This window comes from Sander vitreus, chromosome 12 (assembly GCF_031162955.1).
Source record: "Sander vitreus isolate 19-12246 chromosome 12, sanVit1, whole genome shotgun sequence".
Taxonomy (NCBI): domain Eukaryota; kingdom Metazoa; phylum Chordata; class Actinopteri; order Perciformes; family Percidae; genus Sander; species Sander vitreus.
In genome coordinates, this window is record NC_135866.1 from 22,705,324 (window position 1) to 22,723,764 (window position 18,441).

At 39.5% G+C, this 18,441-nt stretch overlaps 2 protein-coding genes across 3 annotated transcripts; one reads left to right on the forward strand and one right to left on the reverse strand.

Moving 5' to 3' along the window:
• Positions 1-335: 335 nt before the first annotated feature.
• On the reverse strand, positions 336-4,502 carry LOC144526965 (crystallin J1A-like). Of its 2 annotated transcripts, none has more exons than XM_078264734.1 (10): positions 4,308-4,502; positions 3,858-3,924; positions 3,369-3,545; positions 2,865-2,963; positions 2,650-2,742; positions 2,413-2,569; positions 1,362-1,477; positions 1,001-1,078; positions 740-879; positions 336-641 (listed from the first exon to the last, which is right to left on the reverse strand). In XM_078264734.1, the coding sequence occupies exons 2-10, from the start codon at positions 3,922-3,924 to the stop codon at positions 543-545; spliced, it is 1,026 nt and encodes a 341-aa protein (XP_078120860.1). In that variant the 5' UTR covers positions 4,308-4,502; the 3' UTR covers positions 336-542. The 2 variants fall into 2 exon arrangements, with proteins under 2 accessions (XP_078120860.1, XP_078120861.1); XM_078264735.1 differs by having other exon boundaries at positions 4,467-4,488.
• Positions 4,503-8,093: 3,591 nt separating this feature from the next.
• casq1a (calsequestrin 1a) lies at positions 8,094-16,547 on the forward strand. The gene is made up of 11 exons (XM_078264033.1): positions 8,094-8,330; positions 11,698-11,791; positions 12,034-12,134; positions 12,319-12,430; positions 12,717-12,790; positions 13,461-13,591; positions 13,698-13,743; positions 13,900-13,954; positions 14,260-14,360; positions 14,554-14,628; positions 16,116-16,547. Exons 1-11 carry the CDS (start codon positions 8,094-8,096, stop codon positions 16,545-16,547), a joined length of 1,458 nt encoding a protein of 485 aa, XP_078120159.1.
• Positions 16,548-18,441: the final 1,894 nt, after the last annotated feature.

Below are 18,441 nucleotides of genomic sequence, written 5' to 3' on the forward strand. Positions count from 1 at the left end.
AAAAAGCCAAAATATTTTAAAAAAATAAATAAATAAATAAAAAATAAGAATACTGGTGACCTCTTTGCAGAAGTATAAAAATACCTATTAGTTTTACTTAATTCTATCCCAACTAACACAAGAGTTAATATAAAATATCAGTACAGCTATGGCAGTACAAGTAAGTCAAACAGTCCATTCCTCACCTGTCATACTGACTCAGGTACTGACCATATTAATAATATTTGAATAAAAACATGTTTGTGCTTTACTATTAGTTTACCATGTTCATAATGATGAGCTTTACCATCATTGATTGACACAGGTTGAACAAAAGATTCTCAAGATTACATGTATTTTTTTTTCAAAATTACTTTATTGCAGAAAAACTCAGTTACGAACATCTGAACCAACATGTTTAACTTTACCAGAGACAAAAACATCAGGTTCCTGCCGTCCAACAGTTTAGACAAGAACCTTCATACAGTGTTCTGTGAAAGCTCAACAGCTTTTCATTTTGTTCTCTGCCACCTCAGATTGTAAACACTTCCAGAAAAAGAATACTATTGGTGGTGTTTGGTTATCTTCTTGGCATGCTTCAACACTGAGTCATAATGCAGGGTTTTGGATATCCACGAAGCTGGAATTCCCTCAAGTCCAATCTGTGAGAATTCAAATAGCACATTTTTATAAATCATCAGGCATACAATACTGGCATAATATTAAATATAATGGAGTTAAGATTAGCACACAGTCATACCTGAGCCCCAAGACAGGCTCCAATGAAGGACCCTCTGCTACATGTGCAACCTCCACAGCTCATGGTATCTCTGACAGCCTGCTCATAGTGCTTGGCTGTCAGGACTCCATGAAGCGCTGCTTGGAATGCACCTGGCAAACCTGAAATCAGCACCAGATGTGAACGACACGAAGGCATTGCAACTGGTTGTCTCAATATTTGTCTAGTACAGTCAATGACAGCTATGTGAATTACAGGTGGTACTTTGCTTTGTGAGGATACCTCATGTGTTTGGAAACACAGTGGGGATTAGCTCCTGAGGAGTCTTTGACAGAGTCTCCTTCACCTGATGAATGTGCCCTGGTATCAATCAGAGAAGAAGCTAAACTCAGAGTCACTCAAATACAATAACAATTGCCATATGTAAAAAAAAATAAAAAAAATATGTAAAGATACATAAAACATACACTTTTGCATGTTATTGTATCTTTAGATTGAGGAATGTAGTAACAGACCATGGTAAAGTTAAAGTCAAATTATTACCAACATCGTTACTACTCAGTAAGCGGTAAGCCCTTTAATCCCATGACTTAGTCCCATGACTTTGGTGTAGTGAAGTAACAATGGTGCAGGCCTCACATACCAATTACTGCTTTGTCCAGATCCTGGGGCTGCTTTCCGTTCGGGTCACTGAGCTGATCGAGCACAGAGTCCAAGGCTTTTGGATCAGGACCATTCAGGATGAAATGCTCAAGAAACCTGGGAAATAAATCAATGTATAATTCAATATATATTTCAATTTTAGTTTGGCCCCCATCTGCACTTAGGAAATAAACAGAGTGAATTAGTTTAACTATTGTATCTGCACATCTAAAATGTACATGCTCAAGTTTGAGGATTCCTGCTGCGTTTCTTTCCAACTTAGACATTTGGAGTTTTTACTTGAATGCTTAAAGTTACAACCTCCATTAGGAAATGGACATGCAACTTTCCATGTTCACCTTGCATTTCATGAAATAGTTACACAACATTTACATTTAAAGAGTTTATTTTGAGATTTTTTTTTGTGTAGCACTTTCAGTGATGATGGGTCTTCCAAACGTAAATGCTACTCCACTGCAGTTTTTCTATGTGGACGATGAAATTTCCAAATTTATGACATTATCTGGAATTCAACCCTGTCAACAGAGATCTTCATATGTTGATACTATATTTCAAAATTAAATATATTTAATGCATATACTTTTAAAATTATTTTAGGATTGTTTTTGACTTTATCTTGATAGCGGACATCGTAGCGGTTACAGGAAATAAATGGACATATTAAAACTATACCCGTCTGTCACAAGATTTTAAGTATAGAGATGATGAGAACATTTTAATACTATGTTGCCCTCCTTCAACAGTGTTCATTCCACCATCACAGATGAGGTCTTGTGTTTGTCTGTATTTGGTCCGCTGGAATAAAGTAAGCAACCTCTTTTCACGGCATTGAGTGTGTCATTGGTGTATTGTGTCAGTACGGATTACCAGGTAAAATGTCTCTGCACTTGTTGTGTCATACATCATAATGTTTTGTCGTGCATTATTTGTTTACAATTCCAGATTCAGAAAATGAACAGTATTTTCATCAGTAACAGAGAGTGAAAACAGTAAAGTTAAAGCAAACTGATGCCTATGGAAAACATACTGACCTTGCAGCTGCTAGAGTGTCTGCCACACATGCATCATTGTTCTGGGTGACACGGACTGCCTGCTCAACCTTTTCCAGCATGTCAGGCTTTCCTGCATAAAAAGCCACTATAGGAGCCAGTTTGGCTATTCCATCAATCTGACAGTCGCTCTCACAGCCTGTGGAAAATTACACAATAGTTAGAGCGGTTTCTCTTAGTTATGTCTTAGTTATTATAATGCCATTACTGCGGATTTACCAGTCTCCTCTTTGCCTGCATCCACATTCTTCAGAAAGCTCTTTAAACTCGCATGTCTCCATGGTCCCTTGATGGGCATCTGAGGTTTTGGCCCTGGTATACATAACAAACACAACAATCATCAGTATTCCCACCTTACTAAGTGAAAAGAGTTGAATTCATTCTTCTGCAACTACATAAAAGGCTTGTTGACTTCTACTGGATAGTTGTCATACCTCCTCTCTCTCTGTAAGGATCATTGACAGGCGTGTCATACTCTGATCCAGGCCCAAAGAATTTTAGTGTGCGCTGCTTCAGATCGTCAACATTTAGACCTGGCCATATAGGTTACACAACTTAGACAAGGGAAAACTCACACAGTTGTAATATTGCAAAACCAGAATCGGGACCTTTACATTGGTGAAGAAAGGGGTCAATTAGATATAAACCATCATGGCATATATTTAACTATTTTCTACAGTGAGGATCTAATGTTGGCATAATTCAGCCGTGGTGACGATGAGTATGCTACATGTCCAGAACCGATGTGGAGGGTCACAGGTGTAAGTATAGTGTCAACAATGATGGGAATTGCACATTTATTAACAGAACCTACTGTCAACAACCACTTTTTTGAGGCTTTATTTTGTTTCTTAAATTACACAGTATCAACAGATGTAAACATTTGAGGTGACTGTGAGGCAGTCTGTTGGGTCAATAAGATGAAGAAGCAAGTCTACCTCCACATTCAGACAAGGACTCCAGCAGGACAAAGGCCTGGTCTCCGTAGCAGCTCTGCTGGCCCGTCTGCCTCCTGTAGAAAGGGTTGGCCGACTCAGAGCGGAACTCGGGGTTCGGATCCTGAGCCAGAATCCCCTGCAGCTTCTGCCGATCGTACACCCAGTGGAGGGGCTGCGCTGTAGAGGACGATGAGTCAGCAGGTCAATTTCATTCAGAACCAGACATTCCTTGAAATCAAATGGCTGGCTGATAACAGGAAAGGTGCTACGACATGCAAAACAACTGGTATTGTCTTTAAGGGTAAAGACTCACGATAGAAGAAAAAAAAGGTAGAAACTCAGCAGAAAAGTGCCTACTGATGTTAAGATGGTGATACTTTGATGGAAAAAGAAACTTTAAGAGTATTAAAACAGGGGGAAGGACAAGGAAATTCATTTTATTGACTACATAAGATACAATACAACTCTACAGACTTATACCATCAATACCTGCTGCATCTGCAACTGCTGATCCTACAATGGCTCCTATCGCTCTGTTAGCCACAGATGCAGCCATCTGTAAAAACATTCAAAGTAATATTGTAAATTAGGAGAATGGTTATGATTTGTTGATTTCCTATATTATCTGACAGGCTGTGTACAGATATTAGCTCGGTGTGAGGTATATTTCAGCAGTAACTAACGTTACCGCTAGTACCGCATGACTTGAATGCAGCATTGTTTTAATCTCTCTAATATTTTTAACGACAACAATGGTAGCTCCGGCCAGAGGAATGAAACATGCGCTGACAGATTCGTCTGGTTTCCAGGCTAATTACCAGGGACTAAGTAACGTTAGAGGAGATAGCAGTAACGTAGTTCTTAACAATGTAACGTTAGCGTCACTTAACGATAGCTAACGTCAGCTAACCTTTATGTCATCGAGACATAAAGTCTTACCTTAAACTCTGTTTAATGTAACGTTAACGTTACGTAGCCTACCAACTGACACCCAGGTCACACTGCAGTTTGTTTCAACCCTCGGCAACTCCTGCGTTAATAATTTACATTTTACTCATCCGTAAAATGAATACAATCTGTGAGGTGTGTTGTTCCTACATGTTATGGAAAGGTTGTTGCTGCTTTTAGCACCGCCCACAGGGAAGCAAGAATATAACCCCGCCCCCCTCTGTTCGCCCTTTGACCAACATTGACTGAAGTAAAGATTTATGGACATTGTTCAAGCTGACAGACAACTGTGAGAATGAGCTAGATAAATGTCACTTCAATTACAGTTACATTGCGTCATGCCATGCATGTATTCAAGGGCGTAACTTTGGGGGGGGGCAAAATGTAAATTTTGAGCATATCAAACATTCATACACTTAATTTCCTGCATTCTGGTGAATTTTTCTGCAACAATTTGTGCCTTTTCTGCATCAATGTATGGTGCAAATGTCTTTAATTATGTAAAGGAAATTATTATTAGATATTTGGGGCGGTTGCACAGGCCAGTATTTGATTATCCCCCCTGTAAATTACGCCTATGCATGTATTAAAGATAAGCTTAAATACAATATGCTTAAAAACAATAAAGTTGTATTACTATGGTTATTTGCATAGGCTACACGTATGCCTATAAAATACCCCAAACACTGACAAATTGTCAATGAAACAAATAAAATCGTGAGTCTGTGAAATAGGCCTATTTAACCTCTGGACATTTTAAGAAAATTGAATGGAGTCCTGGACATTTTCTTAAAATGTCCAGCATCTAAGATGATAGTAACATCACACGCGGCTCAGAGACCTTACTGGATTTTAGTGAGCTAACAGTTTAGATCATAGACGTAAATAGAAGTTAAGTATATTTTTTATTTTCCTGTTTGTCAAGCAATTCTATTATGTTTACATCCTTGTCTTTTCATAGTCATAGTTAATATTTAATATTTAATAATAAGCTATTGCACTGTTCAATCTCTGCACTGTTCACTTTTGTACTACCACCATTGTACACACTCTACCATAGCACCTTATCATGGTCAATGCATCACATGGTCAGTCCATTCCAGACCTTTGTAATCACTTCACAAATGGTTAACTCTTTAAATTTCTGTGAGTGATTTTTATGTATGTGAGATATATGTGTGTTTGTTGTGTTATGGTTGTCTAAGCTACTGGATGCCTAAATCTATCTATCTATCTATCTATCTATCTATCTATCTATCTATCTATCTATCTATCTATCTATCTATCTATCTATTAGATTAGATTAGATTCAACTTTATTGTCATTGTGCAGAGTACAAGTACAAAGACAAGAAAATGCAGTTTGCGTCTAACCAGACGTGCAAAAAAAAGCAGAAAAGTGCAATGTGATATACAAAGTATAGACAGGTGGTGCATAAGCAGGACAATAAATATATTGCAGTGTTATAAGAGCAGAATAAATATGACTATGTAATATGAACAATGTATAAACAACATGTACAGATATGTGCAATGTAGTAGCAGTGACATTATAATAGTAGTAAGAATAATATAGATATATGCAGTGTATTAGCAGAATATATAATAAGACAAACTGAATAAATACGGATAATTCTGTATGAACCATATAGACAGATATGTACAGTATAGTACAGCTATGTGCAGTGTGATACCATTATAAGATTAGTAAGAATAAGTGTATGTGCAGGATGAATAGTATGAAGAGCAGTAGAATCTGGCTATGTATAGGTGTAATTACAGTCTGTACATTTGTACATAAATAAATAGAACAGTATGGGTGGGAAAGGGTAGTGCAAATTGTCCGTGTGTGTGTGTGTGTGTGTGTGTGTGTGTGTGTGTGTGTGTGGGGGGGGGGTGCTTAGTAGGTTAATTGTCTTATCTATCTATCTAGACTGTTAATATTAATTATTAATATGTATGGTTTAGATTTAAGTAGCGTCCTCTACTGACCAGTAGAGGAAATGACAGCTTCCTCTTCTGGTCAAACCATCACAGTCTCTCCACCTACTGTATATTATAACACGTGTGTAGATTCATGATAGCAAACATATAAATGTTATTTTATAGTAGGACAAACATGATCGCTAAAGAACCATTTTGATTTTTGAGGAACAAATAGGTTACAATATATTGAACAAATTTTATTATTTACACCTGTGACTTATTCAATGTGGCTTGTGAAAATGTCTTCTGCAAAAATATACTGATTTGGAAGTCAACTCGCTTAGTCTTACACGAGTTGATCCTCCAATTCACTGCTTTTTTTATGTCAATGTTTCGTGAACTGAGAAGACAAGAATGAGATCGGACACAAAGACGAATGTCATGGGTTGTCGTGTAGGTATGTGGTTTATAAAAAATAAAATAATAACAAGAATGTAATCCTATTGGAGCATCTGTGCTCTGTCAAAGGGTAACTCCACAGCAAAAGGCAAAATAAACGGTTGCATTGGACTTAATTTCACCTCAGTACGTAATGCCACAGCGGGTGTTTTCAATCGTCATCAAAGTTAAAACACCTGCTGTGACACCACTGATTGGGATGTGATGACACACAGTCAGTGCATATTTCAACAACTCCCTTCAAACTAAATCTTTCCACTTTAATACTGCAGGCTGCATGTCCTGCTACAGAAAAGAAGGGTGTGTCGTGTGCATCTGTGTTTTAGGGGTCTGAAGGAGTATTACGATACCATGCCAGTCATTTTTTTTATAGCTTACCTCCTCCCTTTCAATCTGTAAAGTAATATCACATCACCCCAAGGATACATGCACATTGCACGGAACACACGTGTAGCCTACTGTATGTACAGATGGATCAGGTTCAAAAAGAACCCAAAGAAATTGCCACATGCATCCCCCCCCTTCAAAACTCTATGTTTCACTTTCTTCTTGAGTCAGTGCTAAGTGACACCTATGCACTGAATCCTCAGCAGGTGCACCACCCTCTCCTCTCTCCATGTCCCTGAGTGACCCAGCACCACATTCTAGCGCTGCCCTGGTGCCAGCGGCCGCAAATTAGACACCAGCACCCCCTCCTGATATGCACTTCCCTGTCCTGCATCCATTATTTTTAGCTGGGATACAAGCCTCCATCTACACTTAATATGGGAAAAGAGTTCCTCATATTCGTAGCCACCTCTAAATCCATCATATCACTGTTTCTTTAGTTGGTGCAAAGCGGACAGGCTCAAGAAACAAACACACACACACACACACACACACACACACACACAAACAAACACATCCCATCCTTCTTTGTCTCTTTATTCCTTGCTTTTGCACCAACTCTCTTCACTTCCATCATGTCTTCTCTTGTTCTCAGTGGATAGGGAGAGAAAGAGAGTACGTTGGTCCTCATCTCCTCACTCCACCCACTTTTACAGGTCTGCGCACACACTCAAGCTCACACACACACACACACACACACACACACACACACACACACACACACACACGTACAAAGCTGTCACCCCAGCAACCACAGTGACCCCCACCTCATCTTTCCCAGTTACACCCCACGTAGACATACATTTGCACCTATGTCAAACTTAGCCCAACCCCTTTTTGCACCCTGTGCCCCACTGCCAGTTGCAAGAGTTGGTCTTGCTCTCTTCTGGGTGACGCGGATTGGAAAGGGTTCTCCATACTTTTACCTATTTTGTTTTTTTTTGCTGTCCCTTTTTTACTTGTAAAGAAAACTGTGAATACGTCTACATTATCTTAGAGAGGAGCCATGAAGTGGACCTGGGTGCTTGTGGCAGTCTTGCTGTCCTTTGGGGGGCTATCACTGGGCAAGGAGAGCTTAGACTTCCCAGAGTATGATGGCAAGGACCGTGTCCACGACCTCAACGCCAAGAACTATAAGTCTGTGATGAAGAAGTACGATGTTATGGTGGTGTACTACCATGACCATCCCGGCTCCAGCCGCGTCGCCCAGAAACAGTTTGAGATTGAGGAGCTGGCCCTTGAGGTGGGTTGAGATGGGAACTATGGGTTTAATAAGGAGGACTGCTTGCTGATGAGAAAGCTGGATTCACATTGCAAAGCACACAGAAACATCACACAGTATTTAACTCCAACTTGCTACTTGGTTGGAGGCTCTAGTTTTATTTGCATGCACAGAATATGAATCATGCAGATGTGTGTGACAGTATACTGCTGGTAGAGGGCTTAGGTACATATGAAAAGAGATTATTATTCATTTTAAATGGGTAAGGAAGGAGTATAATTGTTAACAAAGACATATTTTTAATATGTGTTAAATGTGGAATTGAACACGGGGGTAGTTATCATGGGAAAGTGATGCTACAAGATGGAAAATAGCTTTGCTGGATTCAGAAATGCTTATTGGTGAAGTCCCAAAAATGTGTCACAAGCCTCTGCTGTGTATTGTCAATATCGTCCACCCAAAGAGCTGAGCTGTGAGGACTCAAGATATAATTTATTCTGGCAAAGGCTGTGTGTGTGTGTGTGTGTGTGTGTGTGTGTGTGTGTGTGTGTGTGTGTGTGCGTGCGTGCGTGCGTGTGTGTGTGTTCATTCGTGTGTTGTGTGTGTGATGTAGGCTACTTAACACACCTCTATCAGCATGTCTCAGGTCTCCTGTCAGCCTGGATACTCAGCAGTTCCATCACATTTCTCACAGAGAGACATTACATCACCATTGAGCAAGCTTTCAGTATCAGCTCACAAACACATCAAACCACAACTGACCTGGGTCAGTTGTCAGGTTACTTAAAATATCAAATGTCACATATTCATACACTGCATTTTCTAGGAAAAGTTATACTTGCATTTGTTGAAAGTTGCAGTTCTATAAAAAGTAATAGGGGTGATGACTGATTTATCAAATATATACACTGGATCATGAGGCTTTTACAGCATTTGGCATGACCACTACACAGTGTACAGTAAAGGCTGCTTCCTTATAAACCTGATGCTTTTTTATGTTTCAGGAGAGCTGTAAGCATTTTAGAACTCACAGGCACACAAAAAACTCTTGGCAATTACAACCATATTCAAAAACAGATTTGGGCATCATGTGAGTGGGATGACACTAAAGGATAAGTATTCAACACTCAACAGTCCCTACCACAGCTGTGATCGTACCAAGTTACACAAATTAACATGGAAAGAATTAAAAAAAACTAACTAAATTAATCAAACAACAAATTACTGATATATCTTGTCATGTAAGTTCAACACAATTAATGAAATGGGAAGGAAAATAATATTAATAGATAATTATAGAAAGGAAAACATTAATACATGTTGCTCCACTGAGCATATCACATCATCAACACAGCCTTTGGTGTCTCTGTATGGGAGTGTTAGGGCTCGGTCTTAGGACTGGAGGTCAGCACTGGAGGTTCTGGCTCCAATAGTGTCGGCTCAGCTCTGCGCTGTGATTGACACTTGCAGTACTGTACTTGTCAGCGGATCCCAGAGCAATGAGCATCACTGCCACCTCGCCAAAATAGTCCCTGGGCTGGTGTGGCTTCTGGCGCTATATTTATCCCTAGCTGCTTTTGTGGTGGGTCGAGCTCCCTGAAGGCTTGTGTTTCTCCTTATGAATGTATTATGATTTACATTTGATGAGAATCTATTATTAGTAACAGACAGCAGCAAAGCGCTCAACATTTTGGAGGTCAAGGCACTGTTAAGTTAAATGAAATATGAGATGATGGGAGTGATGAAGTCATAATTAGGTGTTTTTTCCCTTTGTTTAACGAAAAAACATATTGTTAAGGTGGTTTAACACTGTTTATTATTACACTATGATATTTTTTGCCATGTTTCCATTTACTATTAAATGCTCACTGTCCATGAAAACAGATAAGTATCCTGTGTTGTGTAGTGTTTTTTTTTCTTCTCAGTGAACAAATACAACGTGGTAGTGTTTAAAAATGAAATTGTATACATCTGCTGTGTATTTTGCGTGTTGTTTAGTTGGAAAACATCAAATCAGATCAGATTGAGGCTATGCAATCCCATCCCAGATACTGAGGCTGTTGGTTTAACTTTACATGTAGTTAGGGAGGTTCAGTTACTCCTGACGAAATTATATCAGCCACATTACTGCAGATGCACCAATGTAAAAACAACTTTGCATATATTAGCCTGTAGGACTCTGATGAAGATGTAACCTTACATCGAAACGTGAGTCACTGTTTTAAAAAAAACAAAACTATAAAGTAAGAAGACGTCTGTGTTGCACCGGCAATTTTTTGTTACTTTATATATTAGCTTGTATGACATGCAGATATGAAGCTATGAAATAATTTTCATATTGTATCTATAAACAACTGCAGAAAATAAGATGACACCATGATAACTAGGGAGAAATCAAATGTATTTATATTACATATTCAAATCAAGATAAACAACCTCCAATGTATCTATGCAAATGCACATATTTATCTCTAATTTACCTCTCACTTTATTTATTGGTTTTATTAAAGTGTTTACACAGGAAATGGAAAACAATTGGCAAATTACCAGTATAAATAACCAGTGCTTAATCTCTTTATCAGAATTTATTTTCATATGTATCCTTCAGTTGCTTGGATAGTGTGAAGCCTTACTCACCTCAATCACTTGGCCTTTAAAAGCTTATTTTAGCCTTCTTAAATGCCAAAAGGGTGGGATCTGCAACAAAATATAATGCAATGCATATAAAAGTCACAGTAAAACCAAAATACTGTACTTTTATACAATGTATGTATAATTTTAAGCATATACTTGCATTATATGTAAAGGTATGCTTTGCATGTATTTTATCTCACCTGCTGCTAACTTACAAACTCACTAACCAAACTGCCTCACTGTGCCCCACCCATCTGCAGCTCCAATCAAATTCAAAGAAATGCCAACAATTATCTGCACAACAACCTGCAGGACACACTGGTTAAACTACTGTATTTATGCCAGTAAAAGCAGCTGCTCAAGATGTCTGACACGTGTGTGTGTGTGTGTGTGTGTGTGTGTGTGTGTGTGTGTGTGTGTGTGTGTGTGTGTGTGTGTGTGCGTGCGCCTTTTACCCTCCCTAACACACTGAGACAACCCTCAAACCAGGCTGTAAACATGGCACTGCCATTGGTGGAACCAACTGTCAGTCATGAGGTTCAAGTTTCATACAGATTTAGAAAGTGCACAAGCAGAGCTATGAAAAGCAGGCTTTTATGGTAATGAAACTAATAAGTGAGACAACTTTATCAAAAAAGGTATACGTGTGCATGATATGGACTGTAAATCTGCTTCACACTTATGCAGGCCATGTTTTATGGACTAAAATGACAAATCATGTCCTCAGTTATATGACAGTGTCTTTGTTTTACAGCTTGTAGCCCAGGTCCTGGATGAGTTTGATGATGAGGATATTGGAGTCGGCCTCATTGATGCAAAGCACGACAAAGTCGTTGCGAAGAAATTAGGTAAACACTCAACAAAATCAACACAGCTGCAGACACTTGTAACTTAGGTCATTATGCAAAATGAGACTAGCCAGTACCAGTATCTCAGCCATTTGTCAGAATCAAACTATTGATCTAATGGCTAAATATTTTGTACTAACCTGTAGTGATAATGTAGCTCTCAGTTGAATGTGGATGTGTGAATTGTCTAATTAGCATATGTGACCTTTGCTCTGGTCGGGGCTTCTTCTCTTTTCCCCCAGACCTTGATGAGTCCGACAGCGTCTACATCTTCACAGACGATGAAGTCATAGAATATGATGGCGAGTTTGCAGCAGACACTATCGTGGAATTCATCTATGATGTTCGTGAGGATATAATCTCCCAGTTAATATCTTGTTTTATTTCACCAAAAAACGTCTCTAAATCCCAGTTTGCTTTCTTTGAAGATGATACAGAATCTGACTCTGGGTTCTTCTTTTCTCTGTCACCTTCAACTCCATTGTCTTCCCCCTTTCTCCTCCATGACCCTCCTTTTTCCTTCATAGGTTCTTGAGGACCCAGTGGAAATTATTGACAATAGTAGGGAACTGAAAGGCTTTGAAAACATCGAAGAGGACATCAAACTGGTGGGCTACTTTAAGAGTCACAAGTCAGAACGTAAGAATCTGTACTGTGATGGCATGATAACCTGTTTCAATTTGTGTTTTACAGTTGCTTTTCAACATAATTGCTCATGATTGCATTTCTTGCAAGTGCAACAGAGACCAGGCTCAGGTTGCTTGATTTAACTTTGAGCTGCAGACTGATTTAATTTTTAAGGTGATTTTCAAGTGAGCACGCTAGGAGCTACATTAATGATGAGAGCAATAAGTCAACATTCTTAGATATTTCATACAGGAGCCGATCTACTGAAACAACTTCATGGATGCCTATAAAATTTCAGATTTTGAGGCTTTTGCCGATGCTGCTGAAGAGTTCCATCCTCACATCAAGTTCTTTGCCACATTCAGTCCCAAGGTGAGTAATAAAGATCATTATCTTAAGTTTGACCTGACACACTTAAAACACCATAATAAGGTAGAATATAAATGAGTGTTGGAAAATATATTTAAAACTAGATGTATATAATTAGGTGCTTACAGTGGGTTTATTAAAGTTTTTTTTTTAATTTATTTGATTAGATATTGTATCTGTAAATAGCGGTTTTCAATAAAAATGTATGGAATTTGACAATACATATCTTTAAAGGCTGTTTTCTCAAAAGGAGTTTTTAGAAATCTCCACTTCAGTACACTTTTCAGAGGGTTTTGTTTATGTCATTTAAAGACGGATTTATATAAGATAAGAAGCCTTTATTGTCATTATATTACAATGAATAAAACAAAATTGTGAGAGAAACTATATTGCACACATCCCTACATAACATAAAAGCAACAACATTCATTCAACAGCCAACATTCATTATATAATAAATACATTGCACAGTTGTCAATGATATAATATTGCACAGATCAGTAAAATGAATTGTAAAAAGCACTAATAAAATGCAATAAAATGTGAAATATGGGGCGGAGAGTCATTATGTGTGTAGATTTAGAGTCTGGATGGCCTTTGGAAAGAAAGTGTTCATTAGTCTGGTGGTTCGTGTTCTGATGCTCAGTTCTAATCCTTTGGTCGTGTGTTACAGGTTGCCAAGGCTCTGGAGCTGAAGCTCAATGAGGTAGACTTCTATGAACCCTTCATTGATGATCCAGTGGTCATCCCAGGAAAACCTTACTCTGAAGAGGAGCTGGTGGAATTCATTGAAGATAATGACAGGCAAGTCCCATTAATGTTATGCTCCAACGATATCATGAGGTAAATGCCCAACCGTCTATAATGAAAAACAAAACCTGTAACATCTTATTCCTCTGTGCTTTTCAAGACCAACCCTGAGGAAGCTGCAGCCACACAACATGTACGAGATCTGGGTAAGAACTTTTGACACCAGAACAAACTAACCCAAATGTCTTCTATGAGGAGGCTTTGATGAGATTACAACTCCAGAACTGTTTTTGAATTTCCTGAATTTGTAGCTTCAACAAATTCACCCCAGTAGGTTCAGTGTGTCTTTATTCTTTCCACAGGATGACGATGTTGAAGGTGAACATATCATTGCTTTTGCAGAGGAGTCTGACCCAGGTAAAGGAACCCCGAATGAATTGTAAACATTACTGACAGAAACACCACAAAATGATTACCAGTCACCAATAGCAAATCTAGAAAGTGTTACGTGTGGCAGCAAAGGGGTTGGAGGAGGTTTTTGCATGGTGGTTACGTAATTTAATTAGACTGTCCCTTGCAACTATACAGCATTTCTGCAGGTGAATGAAGGAGAAGTCATAAAAATGATCTGCAAATAGCAATTACCACCATTTTGCCACCCTGTTGATTCACCTCTATAATAGTTTAGTTATAGTTGCACTGTTGTCTTCTCCACTCCTTAGATGGTTTTGAGTTCCTTGAGATCTTGAAGGAAGTTGCTGAGGATAACACAGACAACCCTGACCTCAGCATTGTCTGGATTGACCCTGACGACTTCCCCCTGGTAAGAATCCAACATGTATATAATGGAAATCAGAGAAACTCCATTAGGTTCTCCTTGACTCACAGTCAACTGAGACTTAATGACTAAGCTTTCTGAAACATATTCTTCACAAATGTCAAAGACATTTATTTGATTGACACTTGCTGATAACAACAGAATTAATCAAAATTATTTGTGTTAATTTTCGCTGCAGCTTCTGCCACACTGGGAGAAGACTTTTGGAATTGACCTGTCCTACCCACAGATTGGTGTTGTTGATGCTGGTGATGTGAGTAATGTTTTTGGTACTTTATTCATAGAGTGCCTGTTATTTGTGTGTTTTGCCGCCCTCTGTTATACATATATATTTAGACGTAGACCATTAGTTTGTGGACTGCCGTTTTGAAGCATGTTTTGAAGGCTGTGGTTTGCTTTTTGTCCATCACCATCTTGGTATTTTGGAGCCAGGAGTGACTATATTTGGACAAGAAGGTGAAGTTGGCGAGGATGATGCGTTGTTTATAGCTTTAATAGTCTCGCATTGCCAGATTGTCTGGCTAGTCCACACAACATTACGCGATGGGTGAAAAACGTACTCTGGTTTATTGGCATTTCTTTAAACCAATCACAATCATCTTGGGTGGCGCTAAGCACCAGACGGAGCAACGGTGCCTCTTCAAAATAGCCTCAGGAAGGACCTTGTTTTGGTGGAACGCGCATGTTCAAAGGTTGTTTTAGTCGTGCAACAGAAAACTCAGATTGGACAGGTAGTCTAGCTAGCCGTCTGGATTTACCCTGCAGAGATCTGAGGAGCAGTTAACCATAGTCCTCATAAATCCACCAGAGTTTATTAAAATGCCAACACAAAGAAAGCGGAAGGTGACGGACATCCGGCCGAAATGAGGGACATCCGGCGGAATTTCTGGCAGCACCTGAACAATCCCGTAAATGAAACGTCGGCGATATAGACTATGGCTTCAATGGCGCTGTGCTAAGTTAAATGCTAAGAGGGAAAATTTCAACCTGCTGATTGTTGTTTTGTAAATGGGGTCCTCTTTGTGCTGGCGCCATTCATCTGCATGTACGGCAGTACACAGAGCGGGTTGAAAATCAACAAACTTTCCCTTAAGTTACCAGCTAAGGCTAGCGCTAGCTTTGGTTGAAAAGGTGCGACCAAACTCTGAACAAGACATACCAAAATGTTCCAATTAACTTTGATGAAGTGAAAACACACAGTGAGAGGGTTAAGGTTTTAAGACAAAAATATGGACAACACCCCAAAACAAGTTCACGTCTATTTCGAAATATAATAGAATGTTGGTTTAAGGCACTTCCGCATTGGCTTCACTTTTCAGACTGGGAAGGGGGGCTAAGCCACGCCCACTCATCCCTGTGTGACCTCTCCACAGTCAGAGCTACAGAGTTCGCAGATGTCTTTTTAGGAGCTGGAAGGGGGGAGGGGGGGCTTGGAGATAAAAGCTGGTACCATATACATCACCTGGCACCAGGTCAGCCAATAGCTAAATTCATTTGCAAATAGGCGGGTTTCAACCAGTAGAGGTCAGTTGCTATGCATATTTACACAATATGTAGAATTCAAATAGTTTGCACAAAAATGTCAAGATTTGATTCTGAATACATAAACAACTCTACAAAATAAACACTGGTTTTTTATCAAAAACAAAAAGGGGGGTTTAGGGGTTTAGTTACTCTGTAAGGCTTTCACCTCCTCAGAGATTTTCTCAGTTGTTTTATTTGTTCTTCTTCACTCTGCAGGCTGACAGCGTGTGGTTGGACATGGATGAAGGTGACGACTTGCCATCTGTAGATGAGCTGGAGGACTGGATTGAGGATGCTCTGTCAGGTAAAATCGATCCTGATGACGATGATGACGATGACGACGATGACGATGATGACGATGATGACGACGACGACGACGACGATGACGACGACGACGATGATGATGACGACGACGATGACGATGATGATGATGATGATGATGATGACGACGACGACGATGACGACGATGATGATGACGACGACGACGACGACGATGACGATGACGATGATGATGACGACGACGATGATGACGATGATGATGATGATGATGATGATGACGACGACGACGACGATGATGACGATGATGATGATGACGATGACGACGATGATGATGACGATGACGACGACGATGACGACGATGATTATTAAATCATTAAGTCATAATTGACTCTTCAAGTCTGACCAATGCAGTTTCAAGAGTCAACATCATTCACTCTGTCAAATCATCATCTTCTTTTGTAACTAGTTCTCATGTTGAACTCATTAGTCCATTTTGATATCTCATGTTGAACTCGTCAGTCCATTTTGATATCTTATCTTTTCATCATCCTCTCTCTGCATCTACCAGAATATTCCACTACACGTTTATCCCTTTCCCCTACATATTCACTAATCCTCTCTGTAACAAAGTACTTTCTAAAATAAGATCCCACAGTACACATGTGACTGTCTGGTACAATAAAAAAAGAAATTCTTTCAAAACCTTGCCATCTACTACTATTGATTTTTATATTATTAAAGTTTGTATTTTCCAAAGTACTGGAGGAGTTGCAATGTTGTATGTACTATGTCTAAGTCCATCTGTGGAGTCTCTTCCAGTCTGAATGTGTTTTGTCTGTTCACTTACTTTCTCGTTTGCCCAAGCATCGAAACAACTGAAGTCAGACCCAAGGGTGCTAGAAGGTTTTCTGATGGGTCTTATGCTGTACACTGAAAGTGCTGTACATCATATGGATGTTTTCTACGATGATGAAATATGACAACAGCCATATTCTATTTTTGTAACAAGAGGAATTTAACTGTAAAGTCTTAAATAAAAGACCGCTTGGACAGAAAAAACATTGCTGTACAGTTTTTTTAAAAGTGCGCGTGTGTGTGTAAAATCTAAATTTCAATCATTTAGGCCATATATCCGTTGCCTTGGGCTTTCTTTGTGTTGGCATTTTAAACTCTGGTGGATTTATGAGGACTATGGTTAACTGCTCCTCAGATCTCTGCAGGGTAAATCCAGACAGCTAGCTAGACTATCTATCCAATCTGAGTTTTCTGTTGCACGACTAAAACAACCTTTGAACATGCGCGTTCCGCCAAAACAAGGTCCTTCCTGAGGCTATTTTGAAGAGGCACCGTTGCTCCGTCCAGTGCTTAGCACCGCCCAAGACGATTGTGATTGGTTTAAAGAAATGCCAATAAACCAGAGCACATTTTTTCTCCCATCCCGGAATGATGCGTGGACTCGCCAGACCCTCCTCCACAGCGCTGTGGAGGGAGGTCTGGCAATGCGAGACTATGTTCAGGCTAACAGCTAACTGCAGCTTCCTGTAGTGTGTTAGCCATGCTGCCGAGTACTGGGTGAGTGTTGATGATTACAGGGTTAGGATTAGGAACCCAAAGTAACGCAATGTTGCTTTAACAATGTGTAAAATATAAAAACGTGTGGCTTTAGCACCACCTTGTGGTAGAATCAAAGAAGAGACGCTGTGGCAGACCACAGTGCATGACGATATTCCGCCAATTTTCATTGGACTGCGTGGTTAACTGATTAATTTCTCTGCATTAAAAGCGCAGAGTAGTTTGAAAAACACTATTCTCAAATAATTAATTAATTAACATTCTATACATAGCAGCATTAAAATAAGGCCTTATGATCGCAATTTGAATCAAAAATGAAGTGTGGTGTGTTTTCTGTAAAGAATTCTGGGTGCTAAAGCGATAACTGACTTGACATAGGTAGCCTAAATGTTGTAAGTTTGTGCTGCAAGATTTCAGGTTGAGTGGACTCTGGGTGAATTTCAGTGGGCCGAGCAACTACAAATGGATCAATGTGAGGTCAGTGCAGAGGTACCCGCTTCCAGTCTGGATTCGGGAGGCAGACACCGTCACCACATTTAAGAGTGAACTTAAAACTCTCCTCTTTGATAAAGCTTATAGTTAGGGAGTGAGGAGTTGCAGCGTCCGCCTAGCCCGGCCCACTTGCATCTCTTCATAGTCGTCAAATTCACCTACCAACCCTTATAGAACTGGCTCAGGTTTGCCTTGCACC

Bases quoted from the DNA above. Each gene is read 5' to 3' on its own strand.
- casq1a (XM_078264033.1), top strand. From the start codon at position 8,094: ATGAAGTGGACCTGGGTGCTTGTGGCAGTCTTGCTGTCCTTTGGGGGG. The intron at 11,792-12,033 runs GTAAACACTCAA...CTTTTCCCCCAG, and splicing joins AGTCGTTGCGAAGAAATTAG to ACCTTGATGAGTCCGACAGC. The intron at 13,744-13,899 runs GTAAGAACTTTT...TTCTTTCCACAG, and splicing joins ACAACATGTACGAGATCTGG to GATGACGATGTTGAAGGTGA.